Source organism: Ranitomeya variabilis, chromosome 3 (genome assembly GCF_051348905.1).
Source record: "Ranitomeya variabilis isolate aRanVar5 chromosome 3, aRanVar5.hap1, whole genome shotgun sequence".
Lineage (NCBI taxonomy): Eukaryota > Metazoa > Chordata > Amphibia > Anura > Dendrobatidae > Ranitomeya > Ranitomeya variabilis.
This window is the reverse complement of record NC_135234.1, coordinates 337,093,377-337,112,385: the sequence shown is the minus strand read 5'-3', so window position 1 is coordinate 337,112,385 and position 19,009 is coordinate 337,093,377. Positions and strand designations below refer to the sequence as shown.

Below are 19,009 nucleotides of genomic sequence, written 5' to 3'. Positions count from 1 at the left end.
CGCTCTCTCCTCGATCATTGCATTCAACTGTACCGGCATCTATGACGCCGGTATAGTTGAATGCGGGGCCGGGAGTGCGCCGACAGCGGGGAGAGTGTGCCGACAGCGGCACACTCGAGCGGCCCACTACTGCCACCGGCCCTTCTGGCATTTGCCAGAACTGCCCGATGGCCAGTCCGGCCCCTATGATGTCATTAGTCCTGTCACTATCAACCTGGGGGAATATGTGGAACACTAAGGTGTGTATCCGAGAATATGATGGGGTAGGTGTTGTGATATGACACCCATGGTGTGCAGGCGCCGCTGTTTTGGAGTTTGGTTATGCCTGCACAGTTACACCACTGTTGAGCCCTGCAGGGTTTGATGGGCTAGGTGCTAGTATACGGCTTTGTGTACAGACACTGACGTTTTTGACTGTGCCTGCACTGCTTTGCCGCTGTTGAATCCAGATGGGTTTTGATTATGAACCTGGGTGCATGAAGCATGCGCTGTATGGCATTGCTTGTAACGTCATGAGAGTGGGGACAAACTGCGGGCGCATGCACTGTTGAGGATCTATCTAAAGGAACCTCTAGTGTCTAGAATATGGACATGCGCAGTGTGGGAATTCCATACCACTGGCGCACGCTTCCTTGATGAATAATAAAGAGGATCTCTTGTGTTTAGCATGTGGACATGCACAGTTTGAGAATGGGGACAAATTGATAGTGAGTAACCCTATAGTTCTTCTTGTGTGAGTTTCCCCTGGAGTCAAATGATTGGCTGCTTAGATATTTAAAGACACCTCGGCCATGGCGGTATCTACACCTGCAACCAGGCACTGTGTTTATCTCTGATGTTATAGATATATACAGATTATCCCATATGCCTCCTGAAGAACTGTATCATGGGAGGGAAATGTGTCGAGGCGAAGCGAGGTTGATGCTATCAAGATATAAGTACAGATAAGTCTGCCAGTTTTGACTGGGTTTTATTATTATATTTGTTGACCTACTTTTGGGCATAGTGCAAGAATGTTTATCTCTTATGGATTTAGGATATTTTCTCTGTTAAGGGCATGTTATAATACTTATTCATCTTGGATGTGCTTCAATAAGGTTGCAATTGTATAGGCATGCTGTTAAACCTTAATTGATGATATTCTGTTTTTGGGGCTCACAACTGGAGACCTCTCTGTGATAATCACATTTTGTCTGAATGTGTTGCACTATGATTTTTTCCTGGCTGATTTAGAATTCCCAAGAGCATCAGATTATTGATAGTGGTTATTTATACTTGGCAACAGAGATTCTTGGTGGCTAATACTAGCAATAAATTTTCAAATCACCCGTATTTCATAGTTCCCTAATTGCTGGTATTTTTCCGAGTGTCTATTATTTGTGACTGAGTTATTAGGGGATTTTTAGGGCTACCACGGCTAGCCGCTGAGGAGAAGGGGCGTCATATTGCGTCCAAGAGAGTGCCCACCTCCGCTGGTAGGTAGGGACTTCTCTAGGGATTTATGAGGGTGAGCAATAGCTATCAAAATATGATTGCCCCATTAACCCCTTAGGAACGCCAGACTATCAAGATTGGTTATTTGCACATGGCAGTGATTTTTCTTGGTGGTGGATACTGATAACAATTGGCCAATCGTCCCAGTTTATAGTCCCTTAATTGTTGAACAGCTCCTTAGACCGGTTTACATATACTTGCTGAGTAGAGTTGATATTGGTAGAGGTATTGGTTTGAGATTTAGTTCAATACTATGAATAAGTAAGGGACTTCTAGGGTCATCAGGATGAGCCGCCGAGGAGCGGGGCGCCATATTGCATTCAAGAGGGTGCCAACCTCTGCTGGCAGGTAGGGTTTAAATAGGAGTGATTAGGGTGAAGTAGGTACACCCACACCCCACACCCTATCCAGTATCAATGCCTGGTTAGGTATAAGTAGGTCAACTTTTGAGTTGCCTGGTGTTATTTTAAAATATAGTGTTTTGCTTGGTGTCCTTAGACAGCTCTTTAGTCTTGGCCATGGTGGAGAGGTTGGAGTGTGATTGATTCAATGTGTGGACAGGTGTTTTTTATACAGGTAACGAGTTCAAAAACATGAAATGAATACAGGAAATGAGTGCAAAGTAGGAGGGCTTCTTAAAGAAAAACTAACAGGTCTGTGAGAACCAGAATTATTGCTGGTTGGTACTTGATCAATTACTTATTTCATGAATTAAAATGCAATTTAATTATGTAAAAATCATACACGGTGATTTTCTGCTTTTCATTTGTAGATTCTGTCTCTCACAATCGAAGTGTACCTACGATAAAAATTACAGGCTTCTCCATTCTTTGTAGGTGGGAAGACTTGAAAAATCAGCATCAAATACGTATTCTCTACACTGTATATACAGGGTGGTCCAAAAGTAGGTGGACAGTATGTGTGATAGGGTTATGAAGGGGGAGATTTATCAAACAAGGTGTAAAGTGAATCTGACTCAGTTTCCCTTAGCAACCAATCAGATTCCATTTTTCACAGACTCTTTGGAAAATGAAAGGTGGAATCTAATTGGTTGCCAAGGGCAACTGAGTCAGCTTCACAGATCCAGTTTTCACAGATAAATCTCCCCCAAATCTGTTTTCAGATAATTCACATAACCCATAATGGCAAATAATTTAAATACAGATCAAAGAAAATGGATTTTAAAAGAGTATTGGAAATCTCAAAATGCTGAAACAGTTAGAGAAAATTGGGTTGAAACATTTGGTACTCAAGCCCCAAAGAGACAAACCATTTACCGCATTCATGACAAATTCGATGCCACTGGCTCAATCCTTAATGCTCCAAAAACTGGTCGATCCAAAACAGCCTGTACAGAAAATAATAAACAACTTGTTGCTGAAACATTTGTTCAGAGTCCAAAAAAGTCCACCGGAAGAATCTCTTTAGAATTGGGAATTTCACGAGCTTCCATCATGCGAATCCTGAAATCTATTGGGTGGAAAGATTATCGTCCATGTCTAATTCATGGTTTATTGGAGGATGATCCAGACAGGCAGCTGCAATTTAGTGAGATTATGCTTAACGAAATTGAAGAAAATCCACTAATTTTAGATAACATTATGTGGAGGGATGAAGCTTCTTCCAAATTATCTGGCCATATTAACATACATAACTGTATTTACTGGTATAAGGAGAACATGCATTTAACATTAGAGCAACAACTAAATGAGCCTGGTGTCAATGTTTGGGGGGGTATTTCAAGTTTTGGTGTTTTTGGACCATTTTTTCACAAGAGATAAGTATCTCGAAATTCTAATGAATCAAGTTGTTCCTCAGTTACAGCAACAGCCTAATTCAAATGACCTTTACTTCCAACCAGATGGGCCCCTCCACATTATTCAAGAGTAGTCCGCGAGTATCTTGATAAAACATTTCCTAATAAATGGATTGGCCGAAGAGGCCAACTTGATTGGCCGGCATGTTCACCAGATTTGACCCCAATAAATTTTTTCTTTTGGGGAGTACTCAAGGACAAAGTTTATAGTCGAAAACCAAAAAGTGTCAGTGATTTGAAAAATTACATAAGAGATGCATTTCAAGAAATTAATACTAAAAGAGACTTGTGCAAAAACGTTTGTCGAAGCGTAAGGCTACTTTCACACTAGCGTTAACTGCATTACGTTTCAAAACGTCTTTTTTCAGAAAAAACGCATCCAGCAAAACTTTTTGCTGGATGCGTTTTTTTCCCATAGACTTGTATTGGCGACGTATGGCGACGGATTGGCATACGTCGTGTACGTTTTACGACGGATGCGTCGAAATTTGGCGACACGTCGTCTCAAAAAAACGTAGATTGTAACGTTTTTTGTCTCCGCCTAAAAAACGTGTCGCGACGCATCCTGCGGCATACGTCGTTGGCTGCAATGGAAGCCTATGAGCGACGGATGCGTCGGGACACGTCGTACGACGCAATACAGCGCTGCAATACGTTTTTTTTACACTGAGCATGCTCAGAAGAAGTATTTTGTTGCCAATTGGTCAGACACCCCCAAATCTATATAAACCTGGCCTGGGCCTTCAACCCCACATATGCCAGCAAGATCCAGAGAGAAGACTGCCAGCAAGAGCCAGAGAGAAGACTGCCAGCAAGAGCCCAGCCAGCAACAGGACCCCAGCCAGCCACAAGACCCCAGCCAGCCACAGGAGCCAGCCACCATAGAGCCAGCCACAGGAGACAGACACAGGACCCAGCCAGCCACAAGACCCGAGCCAGCCACAGGACTCCAGCCACAGGAGCCAGCCACCATAGAGCCAGTGTGAGTATTGCAATTTTTGTGTGCATCTGTGTGCCTGTGCATTTGTGTGTGTATATGAGGTACTGACTACAGAAAGAGCTTAAAACCTGAAGAGAACCTGAGGCCTGCCATCGTCCTGCACCAGCCAGTGCCATGCTAGAGTCCAGATGCAGCCTGATTCCAGCCACTGTGAAGACATGCAGCTCCAGCCAAAGGATTGTCAGCCTTTTGTATGTGTGTGTGTGTGTGTATGCGTCTTCTGATTGGGTTCACCTTTCTGCCTTTGTTGTACATATGTGTATTTGCATAAAGCTATGTGCGTGCATGTGTATGTGTGTATTTTTTTTACGGCTGTGTGATTTTGTATCATGTGCCTGCACCATATTATGCCTTTGCCAATTTTATGCCTGTTCATGTGGGAGGGTATGTGTCCATGTTCAGGATTGCATCAGGATGTGGTCAGGATTTTCCATCAGTATTTGTACGCCAAAACCAGGAGTGGGTGATAAAATCAAAAGTGTGCCTGTTTTCCTATTATACTTTACCTAATTTTTACACTCCTGGTTTTGGCTTACAAATACTGATGGGAAATCCTGACCAAATTCTGATGCAATCCGGAATGTGGAAACATACCATGCATGTTTTTTGTGTACGTCTTGTTGATTGCATGTGCATTTGTCCATGCTGTAATTGGTTATTTGCCTTTTTCTGATGTATGGACTGTATAGTGGTCTGTGCAGCATGTGGTTTAAATGTGTTTTTTTTTTTTTTTTTTTTTAAATCTGATGTGTTTTTTAAAAAAGTCTAGCGGTCTGCAGCTTGTGGTTTGAATGTGTGAGAGTGGGTTTTTTCTATTTAATAAAAGTGTTGATTTTATTTTAATTACTGTTATAACCATTAGCAGTTGAAGTACTTGTATTTAAAATAAAGAGCATGTCAGCTCCTAATTGTGATTTTTAAAAAAAGAGAGAAAAAAAATAATAATAATAAAATGTGTTTTAAAAAAATGTCCGTAGTATTATTTCATAAAGGTAAATTTAAAACTGGTGTATGTACCAATGGTTACACATGCAATACAGGGTTGGTTGAGGGCTCATTTTTTTAATAAAGGTTAACTTGTAAAGTTTTTTTTTTTTTTTGGGGGGGGGAGGTTATTTTTTTTAAATAAAATGTGTCAAATATATTTTTTCATAGTGTTAACATTTTAAAATTTTATTTTTTGGGACATGGAAATGAATGGTATAACGTGCAACTTTTTGGGGGTTTTTGTTGTTCACCTGTATGAACATTTCTGACATCATTTCAGTAGGGTGTTTATCATTGAACATTACCTAGTTCAGGGGGTGGTCTAACTATAGATCCATTATACATATTAACAGATAAACCAGGACCGCAGCCACTGACCAGCCCACCAGGACCACAGCCGCTGCCCACCAGGACCACAGCTAAGTGTTCGAAGTAAGTTTTGAAGACCCACAATCTGCTACTTCAATGTGTCGAGCAGATTGCAAGTGTCTCTTTAACTTACAGAAACACCAGGACCACAGCCGCTGCCCACCAGGACCACAGCCGCTGCCCACCAGGACCACAGCCGCTGCCCACCAGGACCACAGCTAAGTGTTAGAAGTAAGTTTTGAAGACGCACAATCTGCTACTTCAATGTGTCGAGCAGATTGCAAGTGTCTCTTTAACTTACAGAAACACCAGGACCACAGCTGCTGCCCACCAGGACCACAGCCGCTGCCCACCAGGACCACAGCCGCTGCCCACCAGGACCACAGCTAAGTGTTAGAAGTAAGTTTTGAAGACCCACAATCTGCTACTTCAATGTGTCGAGCAGATTGCAAGTGTCTCTTTAACTTACAGAAACACCAGGACCGCAGCCGCTGCCCACCAGGACCACAGCCGCTGCCCACCAGGACCACAGCCGCTGCCCACCAGGACCACAGCCGCTGCCCACCAGGACCACAGCTAAGTGTTAGAAGTAAGTTTTGAAGACCCACAATCTGCTACTTCAATGTGTCGAGCAGATTGCAAGTGTCTCTTTAACTTACAGAAACACCAGGACCACAGCCGCTGCCCACCAGGACCACAGCCGCTGCCCACCAGGACCACAGCCGCTGCCCACCAGGACCACAGCTAAGTGTTAGAAGTAAGTTTTGAAGACCCACAATCTGCTACTTCAATGTGTCGAGCAGATTGCAAGTGTCTCTTTAACTTACAGAAACACCAGGACCACAGCCGCTGCCCACCAGGACCACAGCCGCTGCCCACCAGGACCACAAAACAATGTCCTCTTCTGACAGCCCTCCTCCACAGCAACAGCGTGTATCGGTAAAAGTTAACGCAAAAAATGGGTTTATTTTTTTTTGGTTTTTTAAAATTACATTTTGATGTCTAACCACATGCATAAATTATGTTTCAACAGGAAGCTGAATCAGATGAGGAGCTGTCAGAAGGGGGCGAGACGGGTGGAGAGATGCTAGTGGAGGAGGAACCAAGTGTAAGTAGTGGTGAAACAGTTTTTTCGCACATCACACTGCACCATACACAAAACAGATTTTCATACATAACTAAACACAGAAAATATATGCCTACATTACTGAGAATTTGTTTCCTTTATTTCAGGCTGCTGCTGCTGCTGCTCCTGCTGCTGCCGCTGAAGGTTCTCCCAGACAATCCCAGAGTCGGCGGACTCGTCGCCGCGGTCGGCCATCAGTGAGTTTTTTTTTTTTTTTTTTTTGGGAGGGGGATTCTATTGGTACTTAGTGTTTCAGTGTACTAATAAGTTTGTTTTTCTTCTTCCTTTTTTTTGGCACAGGCTTCACAGCGTGCTCCCGCAGTAGATGACGATGAAGACGATGACATCGACATTGATAATCTAATTGAGGAGGTTCGCGAGCGGGAGCCGCTGTGGAACATGGCTGACCGCAGGCATGCTGATACCGGTGTCACCCGTCGGCTCTGGGACGAAGTGTGTCGCAACCTGTTTCCAAGGCGGGAGAGCCTTCATCCTCAGCAGCAGAGCAAACTAGGTAAGTATTCACTTTCCAGTGATGTTTTGAGCTGACTGTAATGTATTGCATTTACCAATTTTTTGTTTTTTCTTTTGATTCTTGTCTTCACAGTTGGAAAGATTAGGAAGCGGTGGCGGTCACTGAGGGATCGCTTTAAGAGGGAATTCAACGATGAGATGCAGGCCCCGAGTGGCTCTGCAGGAAGGAAGAGGAGCAAATATAAATATGGCCAGGCCCTCTCCTTCCTGAGGCGAACCATGCTAAGCAGAGTGTAAGTATTCTACAGCCCACTAATAACCATGTTAACCTGTCTACTTAGTTTGCTTTCAGTCAGGGCTTTTTCATTCCAATGTATTAATTTTTTTTTTTTTTCTTTCACAGCACCTTCTCCAGCCACCGGGCGCCTGCATCTTCCTCTGCGCCCTCTGGAGCGATCCCTCCTGAGTCCGCCACTGAGGGCCACGTCGGTAGGCCCCACACCTCTGTCCCCTCCTCTGACCCCTCTGTCCCCTCCTCTGACCCCTCTGTCCCCTCCACTTCATCCGCCCCAAGCAGTGGAGCATTATTGCAGGCTTCATTGCTCGCATCTGATGCTGAACAGTTAGCGTTCCCTTTACCCCACCCCTCTGATCCTGCCACCTCGACACCACCATTAGGTTCGTGGCGGCAGCGACAGAGGGGTCAGGAAAGGAGCTATGCTCCTGAGTTCTTACACCTGAATGCATCCTTCCAAGGCTCTTTCAAAATTTTGGGAGAGCAAGTGACTGCTGGTTTCAACATGGTGCAGTCACGCATCAGTGAAACAAGCCGTGAAACCAGCAGTCGCTTGGATAGGCTGCATTCAGCTGTAAGTCCCGATCCGGCCAATCTTTTTTTCCAATCCATGCTCATGAGCATGGAGAAGCTTTCTTTTGAGCAACAGATGCGGGTAATGAATACCTGCCATAATGCTGCACTGCAGGCCATTAATGAATCGACCCACACACCTCCCCACACCTCCACTCCAATTCCACCCCAGGCCCCATTTCCACACCATACCCCCCATTACCAAACCCAGCCCCAATACCCACACCAGCACCATTACCAAACCCAGCTCCAATCCCCACACCAGCACCATTACCAAACCCCACGCCAGTCCCACTACCCTACCTAGTCACAATACCCGACCCAGTCCCCACAACAATCCCGGCCCCCAGACCAAATTACTTCCCCAATGTTTTCCTTACTCAACTTTTCTCTTCCCCCTACCCCAACACCACCCCCCTCTGGTCAGCCTCTTGGTTTAACCCCCCCTTCCACTGCACCCCAAACAAGTAGGGTTTCCCCACCTATCGACGTGGTCCAACCTTCCTGCCCCTCCTCCTCTCATATCTCCACCCAACACTTTGAAAATTTGTAAAGTGTTATTAATGTAAATAATATTATAAAAAATGTTCAAATTTTTCAAAAAAAAAGTTGGAAAATAAAAATATATTTTTTTTGCAAAACAAAAAAAAAAAAAAGAGATAAAATAAATTTCTGATTACAATTCTACTCTTTGTGTGTGTGTGGATTTAATAAGGTAATATAATAAAAAAAGGTTTAATAAAAACAAACACCAGACATGTAAAAGGTATAACATAATGGTTTTACTAGCAAGAAAACCACGCTTTTGGGCCTTTTTTTGGGGGGGGGCTGAAACACTTTTTTTACATAAACAAAACACATGGGAAACAGGTTACACATGGGAAACAGGTTACACAATCATGTCTTGCCACGGGATCCGCCCGACAGGTGAGACAAAATAATCGGCAAACTGGTCCCTCATCCTTGTAACTGAACTTGTAGAGCGAACCGAGCTGCTGCGGTAGTCCCACAAGGTGGTCTCCAACTCTTCATCATCCAAAGAAACGGGCTCCTTTGACAGGACAAAGTTGTGGAGCACCACACAGGCTTTAACTACCTCGTCTATAGTTGTTGTTTTCAGCTTGATAGCCGTCAGCAGAACTCGCCACTTCGCCGTCAATATGCCAAAGGAACACTCCACTACTCTTCGTGCTCTAGTAAGCCGGTAATTAAAGACCCGCTTGGTATGGTTTCAGTTCCGGCTACTGTACGGTTTCAGTAGGTGCGGCGACAGTTGAAAGGCTTCATCACCTACAAAAACATATTCCAGGGCTGGGTCATTTGTTCCTGGCAGTGGTCTGGCTGGCGGGAAATCGTAGGTCTCTCCATAAAGGCAACGACCCATCGGAGAGTTTTTAAGAACTTGCGAATCGTTGGACCGTCCATATGCTCCGATGTCCACGGCAAGGAACCTGCAGTTGGCGTCTGCAATAGCCATAAGGACGATGGAGAAATACTTCTTATAATTATAATACTCCGATCCTGTTCCTGCCGGTTTCGCAATCCTTATATGTTTCCCGTCAACTGCACCCACACAATTAGGGAAATTGCAAATTTGCAGAAACTCTTCAGCACTTCGCAACCAGATTTCCATGGATGGTTGGGGGATATACTCTGGTTGCAAAGTGGTCCAAACAGCCCGACATGTGTCCTTCACTATTCCAGAGATAGTTGAAATGCCCAGCCTGAACTGATAATGGAGCGAAGTCATAGATTCACCCGTAGCTAGGAAACTTTAAAAAAAAAAAAAAAAAATGTTAGAAAAAATTGCACAGACCAACAAGTTTTAATATGGCACTGTTATTTTTTTTTTAAGGACGGGACACCCAATAAAACCAGCATGAAACCAGTGTAAAAAAACAGTGGAATGTCCGCCAAGAAAACCCAAATTACATGCTGCAGAAAATAGTGCGCAATATGGCAGCGCAGTATTGTCTGCAGCGTGTAATATAACATTCAAAATGACCAATGACAGAAAAAAAGCAGTTGCATGTCATCAAACCCAAAAAACCAAAAAAAAAAAAAAAAATGCAGAAAATGCAACGCAATATTTCAGCGCAGTTTTTTCTGCAGTCTGTTATCTAACATTCAATATCAGCAATGACATTTAAATAAAGCAGTGGAATGTCCGCCAAGAAAACCAAAACTACATGCTGCAGAAAATAGTGCGCAATATGGCAGCGCAGTATTGTCTGCAGCGTGTAATATAACATTCAAAATGACCAATGAGAGAAAAAAAGCAGTTGCATGTCATCAAACCCCAAAAAAAAAAAAAAAAAATGCAGAAAATGCAACGCAATATTTCAGCGCAGTATTTTCTGCAGTCTGTTATCTAACATTCAATATCAGCAATGACATTTAAATAAAGCAGTGGAATGTCCGCCAAGAAAACCAAAACTACATGCTGCAGAAAATAGTGCGCAATATGGCAGCGCAGTATTGTCTGCAGCGTGTAATATAACATTCAAAATGACCAATGACAGAAAAAAAGCAGTTGAATGTCATCAAACCCAAAAAACCCCAAAAAAAAAAAAAAATGCAGAAAAACATTCAATATCAGCAATGACATTTAAATAAAGCAGTGGAATGTCCGCCAAGAAAACCAAAACTACATGCTGCAGAAAATAGTGCGCAATATGGCAGCGCAGTATTGTCTGCAGCGTGTAATATAACATTCAAAATGACCAATGAGAGAAAAAAAGCAGTTGCATGTCATCAAACCCAAAAAACAAAAAAAACAAAAAAAATGCAGAAAATGCAACGCAATATTTCAGCGCAGTATTTTCTGCAGTCTGTTATCTAACATTCAATATCAGCAATGACATTTAAATAAAGCAGTGGAATGTCCGCCAAGAAAACCAAAACTACATGCTGCAGAAAATAGTGCGCAATATGGCAGCGCAGTATTGTCTGCAGCGTGTAATATAACATCCAATATCAGCAATGAAATAAAAAAAAGAGGCTTACCGCAGGGTCACCATCAGCCGCTCCGCCGGTGTGATGGCAAGCCTCATCCTTGTATCCTGTCTTCGGATGACATCCTCCATTTTTGCAAGCAAAAAATCGAAATGTTCAATCCTCATCCGCACGTAGTTGTGGAATTTGTGTGGATTGTGCCGCAACTCCAGGTAGAGAGTGGACTGGACACCCCGGGTCATCCGTAGTTGATTAATCGGATGAATCCACAGTCGTCTCCGTCTCCGTTGCTGCAGAAGCATCCTACGCCTTTCCGCTGCCGCCTCCTTCTCCCGCACTATGATATCCAGGCGATTCGTCTCAAAGATAACGTCGGTAACCAAACTAGCAATCCTCCCAAGAACACCTTCCATCGCTGCCACAAAACTAAAACCCACAAAGATGGGCTGTAAATACAGTACTATATAGTTTTTCAAATTTTCCAGTAGCCAATCAAATTTTGGGAGCCTCCCCTTTTAAAAACGGATCCGTCGGAAAAACGGATACAACGGATGGTAAAAACGTATGCAACGTATGCAACGCATCCAGTATTTTCGACGGAAACGTTTAGCGGATTTGCGATGGATCCGTCGAAATGCTGGATGCGTGGCATACGTTTGTCACCGTTTTTCACTTTTTTGACGCATCCGTTTTTTCGGCAAAAAAACGGATTTGCGACTTAATGCAGTTAACGCTAGTGTGAAAGTAGCCTAAGAGGCAGACTTCAAAGCTATGCAAATTGTGATGGAAAACAGTTTGAGCACGTGCATTGATAAAATTTAAGGGCTTTTGTATTATTGTTCAGAATAAAATTTAATTGTCAATGTTATGTTTGTGTTGGTAAATATAATTTTATATATAAATCAAAATAAATGTTATTATTTTCTGTCCACCTACTTTTGGACCACCCGTATATACAGTATATGTGTGTGTGTATTGTATATGCACTAATGACCGAAAGTGTTGGCATCCTTGAAATTGTTCCAGAAAATGGAGTATTTCTCTTGAAAATTATTGCATTTACACATGTTTTGTTATACACATGTTTATTTTTTGTGTGTATTGGAACACAAAAAAACTGAGCAAAAAAAGGCAAATTGTACATCATGTCACACAAAATCCCTAAAATGGGCCTGGCAAAATTGTTGGCACTCTCAACTTAACATTTGGTTGCATACCCTGTGGAATAAATACCTGCATTAAATCACTTCCTATAACCATCATCAAACTTCTACATCACTCAATTGGAATTTTGGACCACTCTTCTTTTGCAAACTGCTCTCATATTTAAAGGGTGCCTTCTCCCAAAAGTAATTTTAAGATCTCTCCACATATGTTCAATGTGATTTAGATTTGGATTCATTGTTGCTATTTCATAACTCTTCAACTCTTTGTTTCCTTCCATTTTCAGGTGCTTTTTGAAGTATGTGTGGGGTCATTGTCCTGCTGGGAGACTCATGAGCTTGGATGCAAACCCAGCTTTCTGAAACTGGGCACTACATTGTGACACAAAATATGTTGCTAATCTTCACATTTCATGATGCCTTGCACACAGTCAAGGCACTCAATGTCTGATGCAGCAAAACCACCTCAAAACTTCTTTGAGCCTCCACCATATTTGACTGTAGGTATTGTGTTTATTTCTTTGTAGGCCTCATTTGGTTTTCTGTAAATAGTAGAATGATGTGCTTTAATATAAAGCTCTATCATGGTCTAATCTGTCCACAACATGCTTTCCAAAGGATTTTCGCTTACTCAAGTACATTTTGGCAAACAGCAGTCTAGCTTTTTTATGTCTCAGTGTCAGCAGTGAGGTCCTCCTGGGTTTGCTGCCATAGCGTTTCATTTCATTCCAATGTCGACTGATAGTTCACACTGACACTGATGCACTCTGAACCTGCAGAACAGCTTAAATTTTTTTTCGAACTTGATTGGGGCTCCTTATCCACCATCTGTACTATCCTGCATTGCAATATTTCACCAATTTTTCTCTGCCATCCATGTCCAGGGAGATTAGCTACAGTGGAATAGGCTGTAAACTTCCTGATTATGTTGTGCACCATGGACAAAGGAAGATCAGGATCTCTGGAGATGGACTTGTAACCTTCAGATTGTTAATATCTTTCAACAATTTTGTTTATCGAGTCATCAGACAGTTCTCTTCTCCTCTTTCTGTTTTCCATGCTTAGTGTGGCACAAATAGACACACAATGCAAAGATTGAGTCAACTTCTTCCTATTTTATCTGGTTTCAGAGGTGAGTTTCTTATTGCCCACATCTGTTACTTGCCACAGGTTAGTTTGAACAAGCATCAAAAGCTTAAAAAAAGTTGTTTTTCCACAATTTTGGAAAGGTGCCAATAATTTTATCTGGCCAATTTTTTTTTGTGAAATGATGTCTAATTTGCTGTTTTCCCTTTGTTTTTTTGTGTTGTTCTAATACACACAAAGGAAATAAACATGTGCATAACAAAACATGTGGAATTGCAATAAATGTTCTGAAACAATTTCAAGGGTACCAGCGCCATTATTTTAAATATATATATATATACTAGATGGTGGCCCGATTCTAACGCATCGGGTATTCTAGAATATGCATGTTCACGTAGTATATTGCCCAGCCACGTAGTATATTGCCCAGTCACATAGTATATTGCCCAGCCACGTAGTATATTGCCCAGTCACGTAGTATATTGCCCAGCCACCTAGTATATTGCCCATTAACGTAGTATATTGGCCAGTCACGTAGTATATGGCCCAGCTACATAGTTTATTGCCCAGCCACGTAGTATATAGCCCAGCAACGTAGTATATTGCCCAGCAACATAGTATATTGCCCAGCCACGTAGTATATTGCACAGCCACATAGTATGTAGTATATTGGTCAGCCACGTAGTATATTGCCCAGTAATGTAGTATATTGGCCAGTGACATAAAATAAAAAATAAACATATACTCACCTTAGTCCTGGCTCCTGTGTACGGTGCACGCAGCAGCTTCCGGTCCCAGGGTTGGTATGACTATCAGCGCAGGACCTGTGATGACGTCGCGGTCACATGACCGTGATGCAATGGCAGGTCCTTCTCGCGCAGGCACGCAGGACATGTGATGAAGTCGCGGTCACATGACCGTGACGTCATGGCAGATCCTTCTTGCGCAGGTGCGCAGGACCTGTGATGACGTCGCGGCAGATCCTTCTTGCGCAGGCGCGCAGGCCCTGTGATGACGTCGCGGTCACATGACCGTGACGTCATGGCAGGTCCTTCTCCCGTAGCATCCTTAGCACCGGAACCTGCCGGCGGACAGGACGCGACGTCGGAGGGTGAGAATAATGGTTTTTTTTATTATTATTATTTGTAACATTAGATCGTTTTACTATTGATGCAGCATACACAGCATCAATAGTAAAAACGTGGTCACACAGGGTTAATAGCTGCGTAACCGGAGTGCATTACACCGCGCTCCGGTAACGCTGGCATTAACCCTGTGTGAGGGATGACTGGAGAGGAGTATGGAGCGGGCTCTGACTGCGGGGAGGAAAGAGCGGCCATATTGCCGCCGGACTGTGGCCGTCGCTGATTGTTCGTGGCAATGGTCGTGGGCGTTTTGCCACGACCAATCAGCGACTTGGATTCCATGATAGACAGAGGCCGCGACCAATGAATATCCGTGACAGAAAGAAGGACAGACAGACGGAAGTGAGCCTTAGACAATTATATAGTAGAGATATATATATATATATAAAGCTCTGATTGCACTGGCACATCACTATATGCATTAGGTATCAGGTATTATGCTTGAGAAAGACTTCAAATGAGAATCAGAAACGTTGCTTTTATCTGGGTGAATAAAGTCCACTTTTTTCACTTATTTTTATTTGAATGGTGCTTCCATTCTATTATATATATTAAGGTTATATAACGAAGTGTGATTTTGTCTCTATTACGAAATGATGTTTTAAATATATAAATAAATGTGAAGTTTTACACTTACCTTTCATCGCTGAAGGATCTCTTCCCTTTTACTTATATGTTACAAACTTATTATCTGTATTTTCTTTTTCACTACTTAATACAGCACTTGCCTCATGTATCCCTTTTCTGGTGGCCTGTGTTAGTAAAATGGAAGTCAAAATTCTTAGAATCAAGAAACTGTAAGCTTAACTTTCGAATGTTAATTCAATGAATTTCCTAAATAAGATGTGTATTAAGAACTTTGCGTTAAAGGTACATTAATTAGTTTATAACTGCCATAATATTTTAGATTTCTGTGTCAGAAGTGTTAACGTAATACTTCATTACCCTGCCAGCATCTTCCATTGGATCTGTCCCATAATTACGGATGCTACTTTGCCCCATAAGCTTCATTTACACGAATTTGTGTCTAATGATTTCCCCCGGCAGTGTTACAAGCTAAGAAAAGGACTGAAGTGAAAAAATACATCGTTAAAATCCTCTTTTTTAATGAGTCAAAATATATTAGCATTTAACCTCTCACAGTGTATGAAAAAGGATGCACCCTACCTTTTCATGTGTGTTTTTATTAGCAAGTTAGGGGTTAATAACCACCATGACTATACTTTTGCAGCATAAGCGCCATATGAACATACCCCGCAAGCCCCCATTCCTCTCACACCCTTTCAGTCTCGCACATCACTCTGATATCTCATTTTCAGCTATTGATCCATCTCCTCGATTGCCCTCAAGCCCAGGAACTCTCTGTTCCTCTGACACAAAGGAAATATATGTATGTTATGTATACCTTGTAGCAGTGACAGGAGACCTGCTGCTGGAATGATACATAAGAGAATGACACTGTTCTCTATTGTAATTAAAAAATAAAGTACTAAGCAAATATATTTGGACATATTTGGTGAGTGACAGACTTTTCATGAAATGAAGAGGCTATGGTATGTGAAAAATGGATAGATGGCCTAAACAGTGTTAATATATATATATATATATATATATATATATATATATATATATATATATATATATATATATATATATATATATTATTAACACTGTTTAGGCCATCTATGCATTTTTTACATACCATAGCCTATACATACATATATCTATATATATATATATATATATATATATATATACACCACTGTTCAAAAGGGTCATTTAGAAATGTCCTTATTTTTTAAAGAAAAGCAGTTTTTTCGAATGAAGCTAACATTAAATGATTCAGAAATACACTCTATACATTGTTAATGTGGTAAATGACTATTCTAGCTGCAATCGTATAGTTTGTAATGCAATATCTTCATAGGTGTATAGAGGCCCATTTCAAACAACCATCACTCCAGTGTTCTTATGGTACTTTGTGTTTGCTAACTGTGTAAGAAGGCTAATGGATGGTGAGAATACCCTTGAAAACCCTTGTTTTGGCTGATTAGAGAATCTATAAACCTGACCTTCCTTTGAGCTAGTTGAGAATCAGGAGCATTACATTTGTTGGTTCCATTAAACTCTCAAAATGGCCAGAAAAAAAAAAAAACTTTCATGTGAAACTCAACAGTCTATTCTTGTTCTTAGAAATGAAGGCTATTCCATGCAAGAAATTGCCACGAAACTGAAGATTTCTTACAACGGTGTGTACTACTCCCTTCAGAGGAGAGCGCAAACAGGCTCTAACCAGAGTAGAAACAGAAGTGGGAGGCCCCGCTGCACAACTGAGCAACAAGACAAGTACATTAGAGTCTGTAGTTTGAGAAATCGACGCCTCACAGATCCTCAACTGGCAGCTTCACTAAATAGAACACACAAAACCCCAGTGTCAATGTCTACAGTGAAGAGGTGACTCCGGGATGCTGGCCTTCAGGGCAGAGTGGCAAAGAAAAAGCCTATCTGAGACTGGCTAATAAAAGGAAAAGATTAATATGGGCAAAAGAACGCAGACATTGGACAGAAGAAGATTGGAAAAAAGTGTTATGGACAGACAAATCCAAGTTTGAGGTGTTTGGATCACACAGAAGAACATTTGTGAGATGCAGAACAACTGAAAAGATGCTGGAAGAGTGTCTGACGCCATCTGTCAAGCATGGTGGATGTTCTGCAATTAATGTGCAGCAAGTTAATTCACAATGTAGTACCAGTTGTCACCATTAGAGGTAATTAGGTACACATTTATCCTGTTCTGTATCCAGGAGCTTATCGCTTTAAGTCTGTGTTCTGACTAGAACCGACCCCCCTGGTTTCCGGGCAAAAGTAACCATTTTCCCCCGGACCTTGAGTCTTACACACATGTTCCTGACTCTCTCTTTCTGCAGATCATTGCTCTTGATAAGCGGATTCCGGTGAGGCACAAATGTACTTACATGTGTGTGTTATGTTAGAACAGTTATGTAGCCACTGTGTAGCAGAGTGTGTAGTTAGGCATGTTGTGCTTTATTTCATATTGCTGTTTCTCTGTATGCAGATAGATGTTTGCCTGTATAAAGTAATACAATGCTGACAGCTAGGGTTGAGCGAAACGGATCGGTCATTTTCATAAATCGCCGACTTTTGGCAAAGTCGGGTTTCGTGAAACCCGACCCGATCCCAGCGTGGGATCGGCCATGCGGTCGGCGATCTTCGCGCCAAAGTCGCGTTTCGTATGACGCTTTAAGCGCCATTTCTCAGCCAATGAGGGTGCACGCAGAGTGTTGGCAGCGTGATGACATAGGTCTCGGTCCCCACCATCTTATAGAAGGGCATGGCAGTGATTGGCTTGCTCTCTGCGGCGTCACAGGGGCTATAAAGGGGCGTGCACGCCGACCGCCATCTTACTTCTGCCGATATCAGCATAGGGAAAGGTTGCTGCAGCTTCGTCAGAAGCAGGGATAGCGTTAGGGAGGGAACATTAACCCCGAGACCGCTTGTGCTGTAGCGATTCCCACTGTCCAACACCACCTTTTCTTTGCAGGGACAGTGGAGGCTAGATTTTTCTTCATCAGCTCTGTAGCTTATTGGGCTGCCCTAGAAGGCTCCCTGATAGCTGCATTGCTGTTTGTACGCCGCTGTGCAAACCAACTGCTTTTTTAAAAGCAAAAATCCTGTTGCTCCTTCCTTTCTGCACAGCTATCTTGTTTGTTTGTCCACACTTTTGTGTGCAGCAGTCCTTTTTATTGCTGCCTGCCATACTTTTCTGAGATTAGTGTAGGGAGATAGTAATTGTAGTACAGTCCCTTTCTTTTTTTTTTGTTATATATCTTCCAGCCACTTTCTGCCCTTGAAACTGTGTAGTGTAAAACAGTGGGCCTGTTTTTTTCTGCACTGTCCCACACATAAAAAGGGAGATTTATATTGCCAATCAGTGCATCTGCGCCAGTCCTGTCTGTGGTATCTCTGCCAGTCTTTTTCTGCCACAGAAAGTATACTGTAATACAGTGGGCCTGATTTATTCACTATTCTCCCACACATAAAACGGGAGATTAATATTGCCAATCAGTGCATCTGCGCCAGTCCTGTCTGTGGTATCTCTGTCAGTCATTTTCTGCCATAGAAACTGTGGTGTAATACAGTTGGCCTGATTTATTCACTAGTCTCCCAAAAAAACAAAAAAAAGGGAGATTTATATTGCCAATCAGTGCATCTGCGCCAGTCCTGTCTGTGGTATCTCTGCCAGTCTTTTTCTGCCACAGAAAGTATACTGTAATACAGTGTGCCTGATTTATTCACTATTCTCCCACACATAAAAAGGGAGATTAATATTGCCAATCAGTGCATCTGCGCTAGTCCTGTTTGTGGTATCTCTGTCAGTCATTTTCTGCCATAGAAACTGTGGTGTAATACAGTTGGCCTGATTTATTCACTAGTCTCCCCCCCCAAAAAAAAGGGAGATTTATATTGCCAATCAGTGCATCTGCGCCAGTCCTGTCTGTGGTATC

At 42.3% G+C, this 19,009-nt stretch overlaps 1 protein-coding gene across 1 annotated transcript; it reads left to right on the top strand.

Annotated features, from left to right (window-relative positions):
- Nucleotides 1-224: 224 nt before the first annotated feature.
- Nucleotides 225-11,687, top strand: LOC143817689 (uncharacterized). The gene is made up of 5 exons (XM_077299181.1): nt 225-263; nt 6,900-6,989; nt 7,093-7,306; nt 7,400-7,559; nt 7,670-11,687. Exons 1-5 carry the CDS (start codon nt 225-227, stop codon nt 8,439-8,441), a joined length of 1,275 nt encoding a protein of 424 aa, XP_077155296.1. The 3' UTR covers nt 8,442-11,687.
- Nucleotides 11,688-19,009: the final 7,322 nt, after the last annotated feature.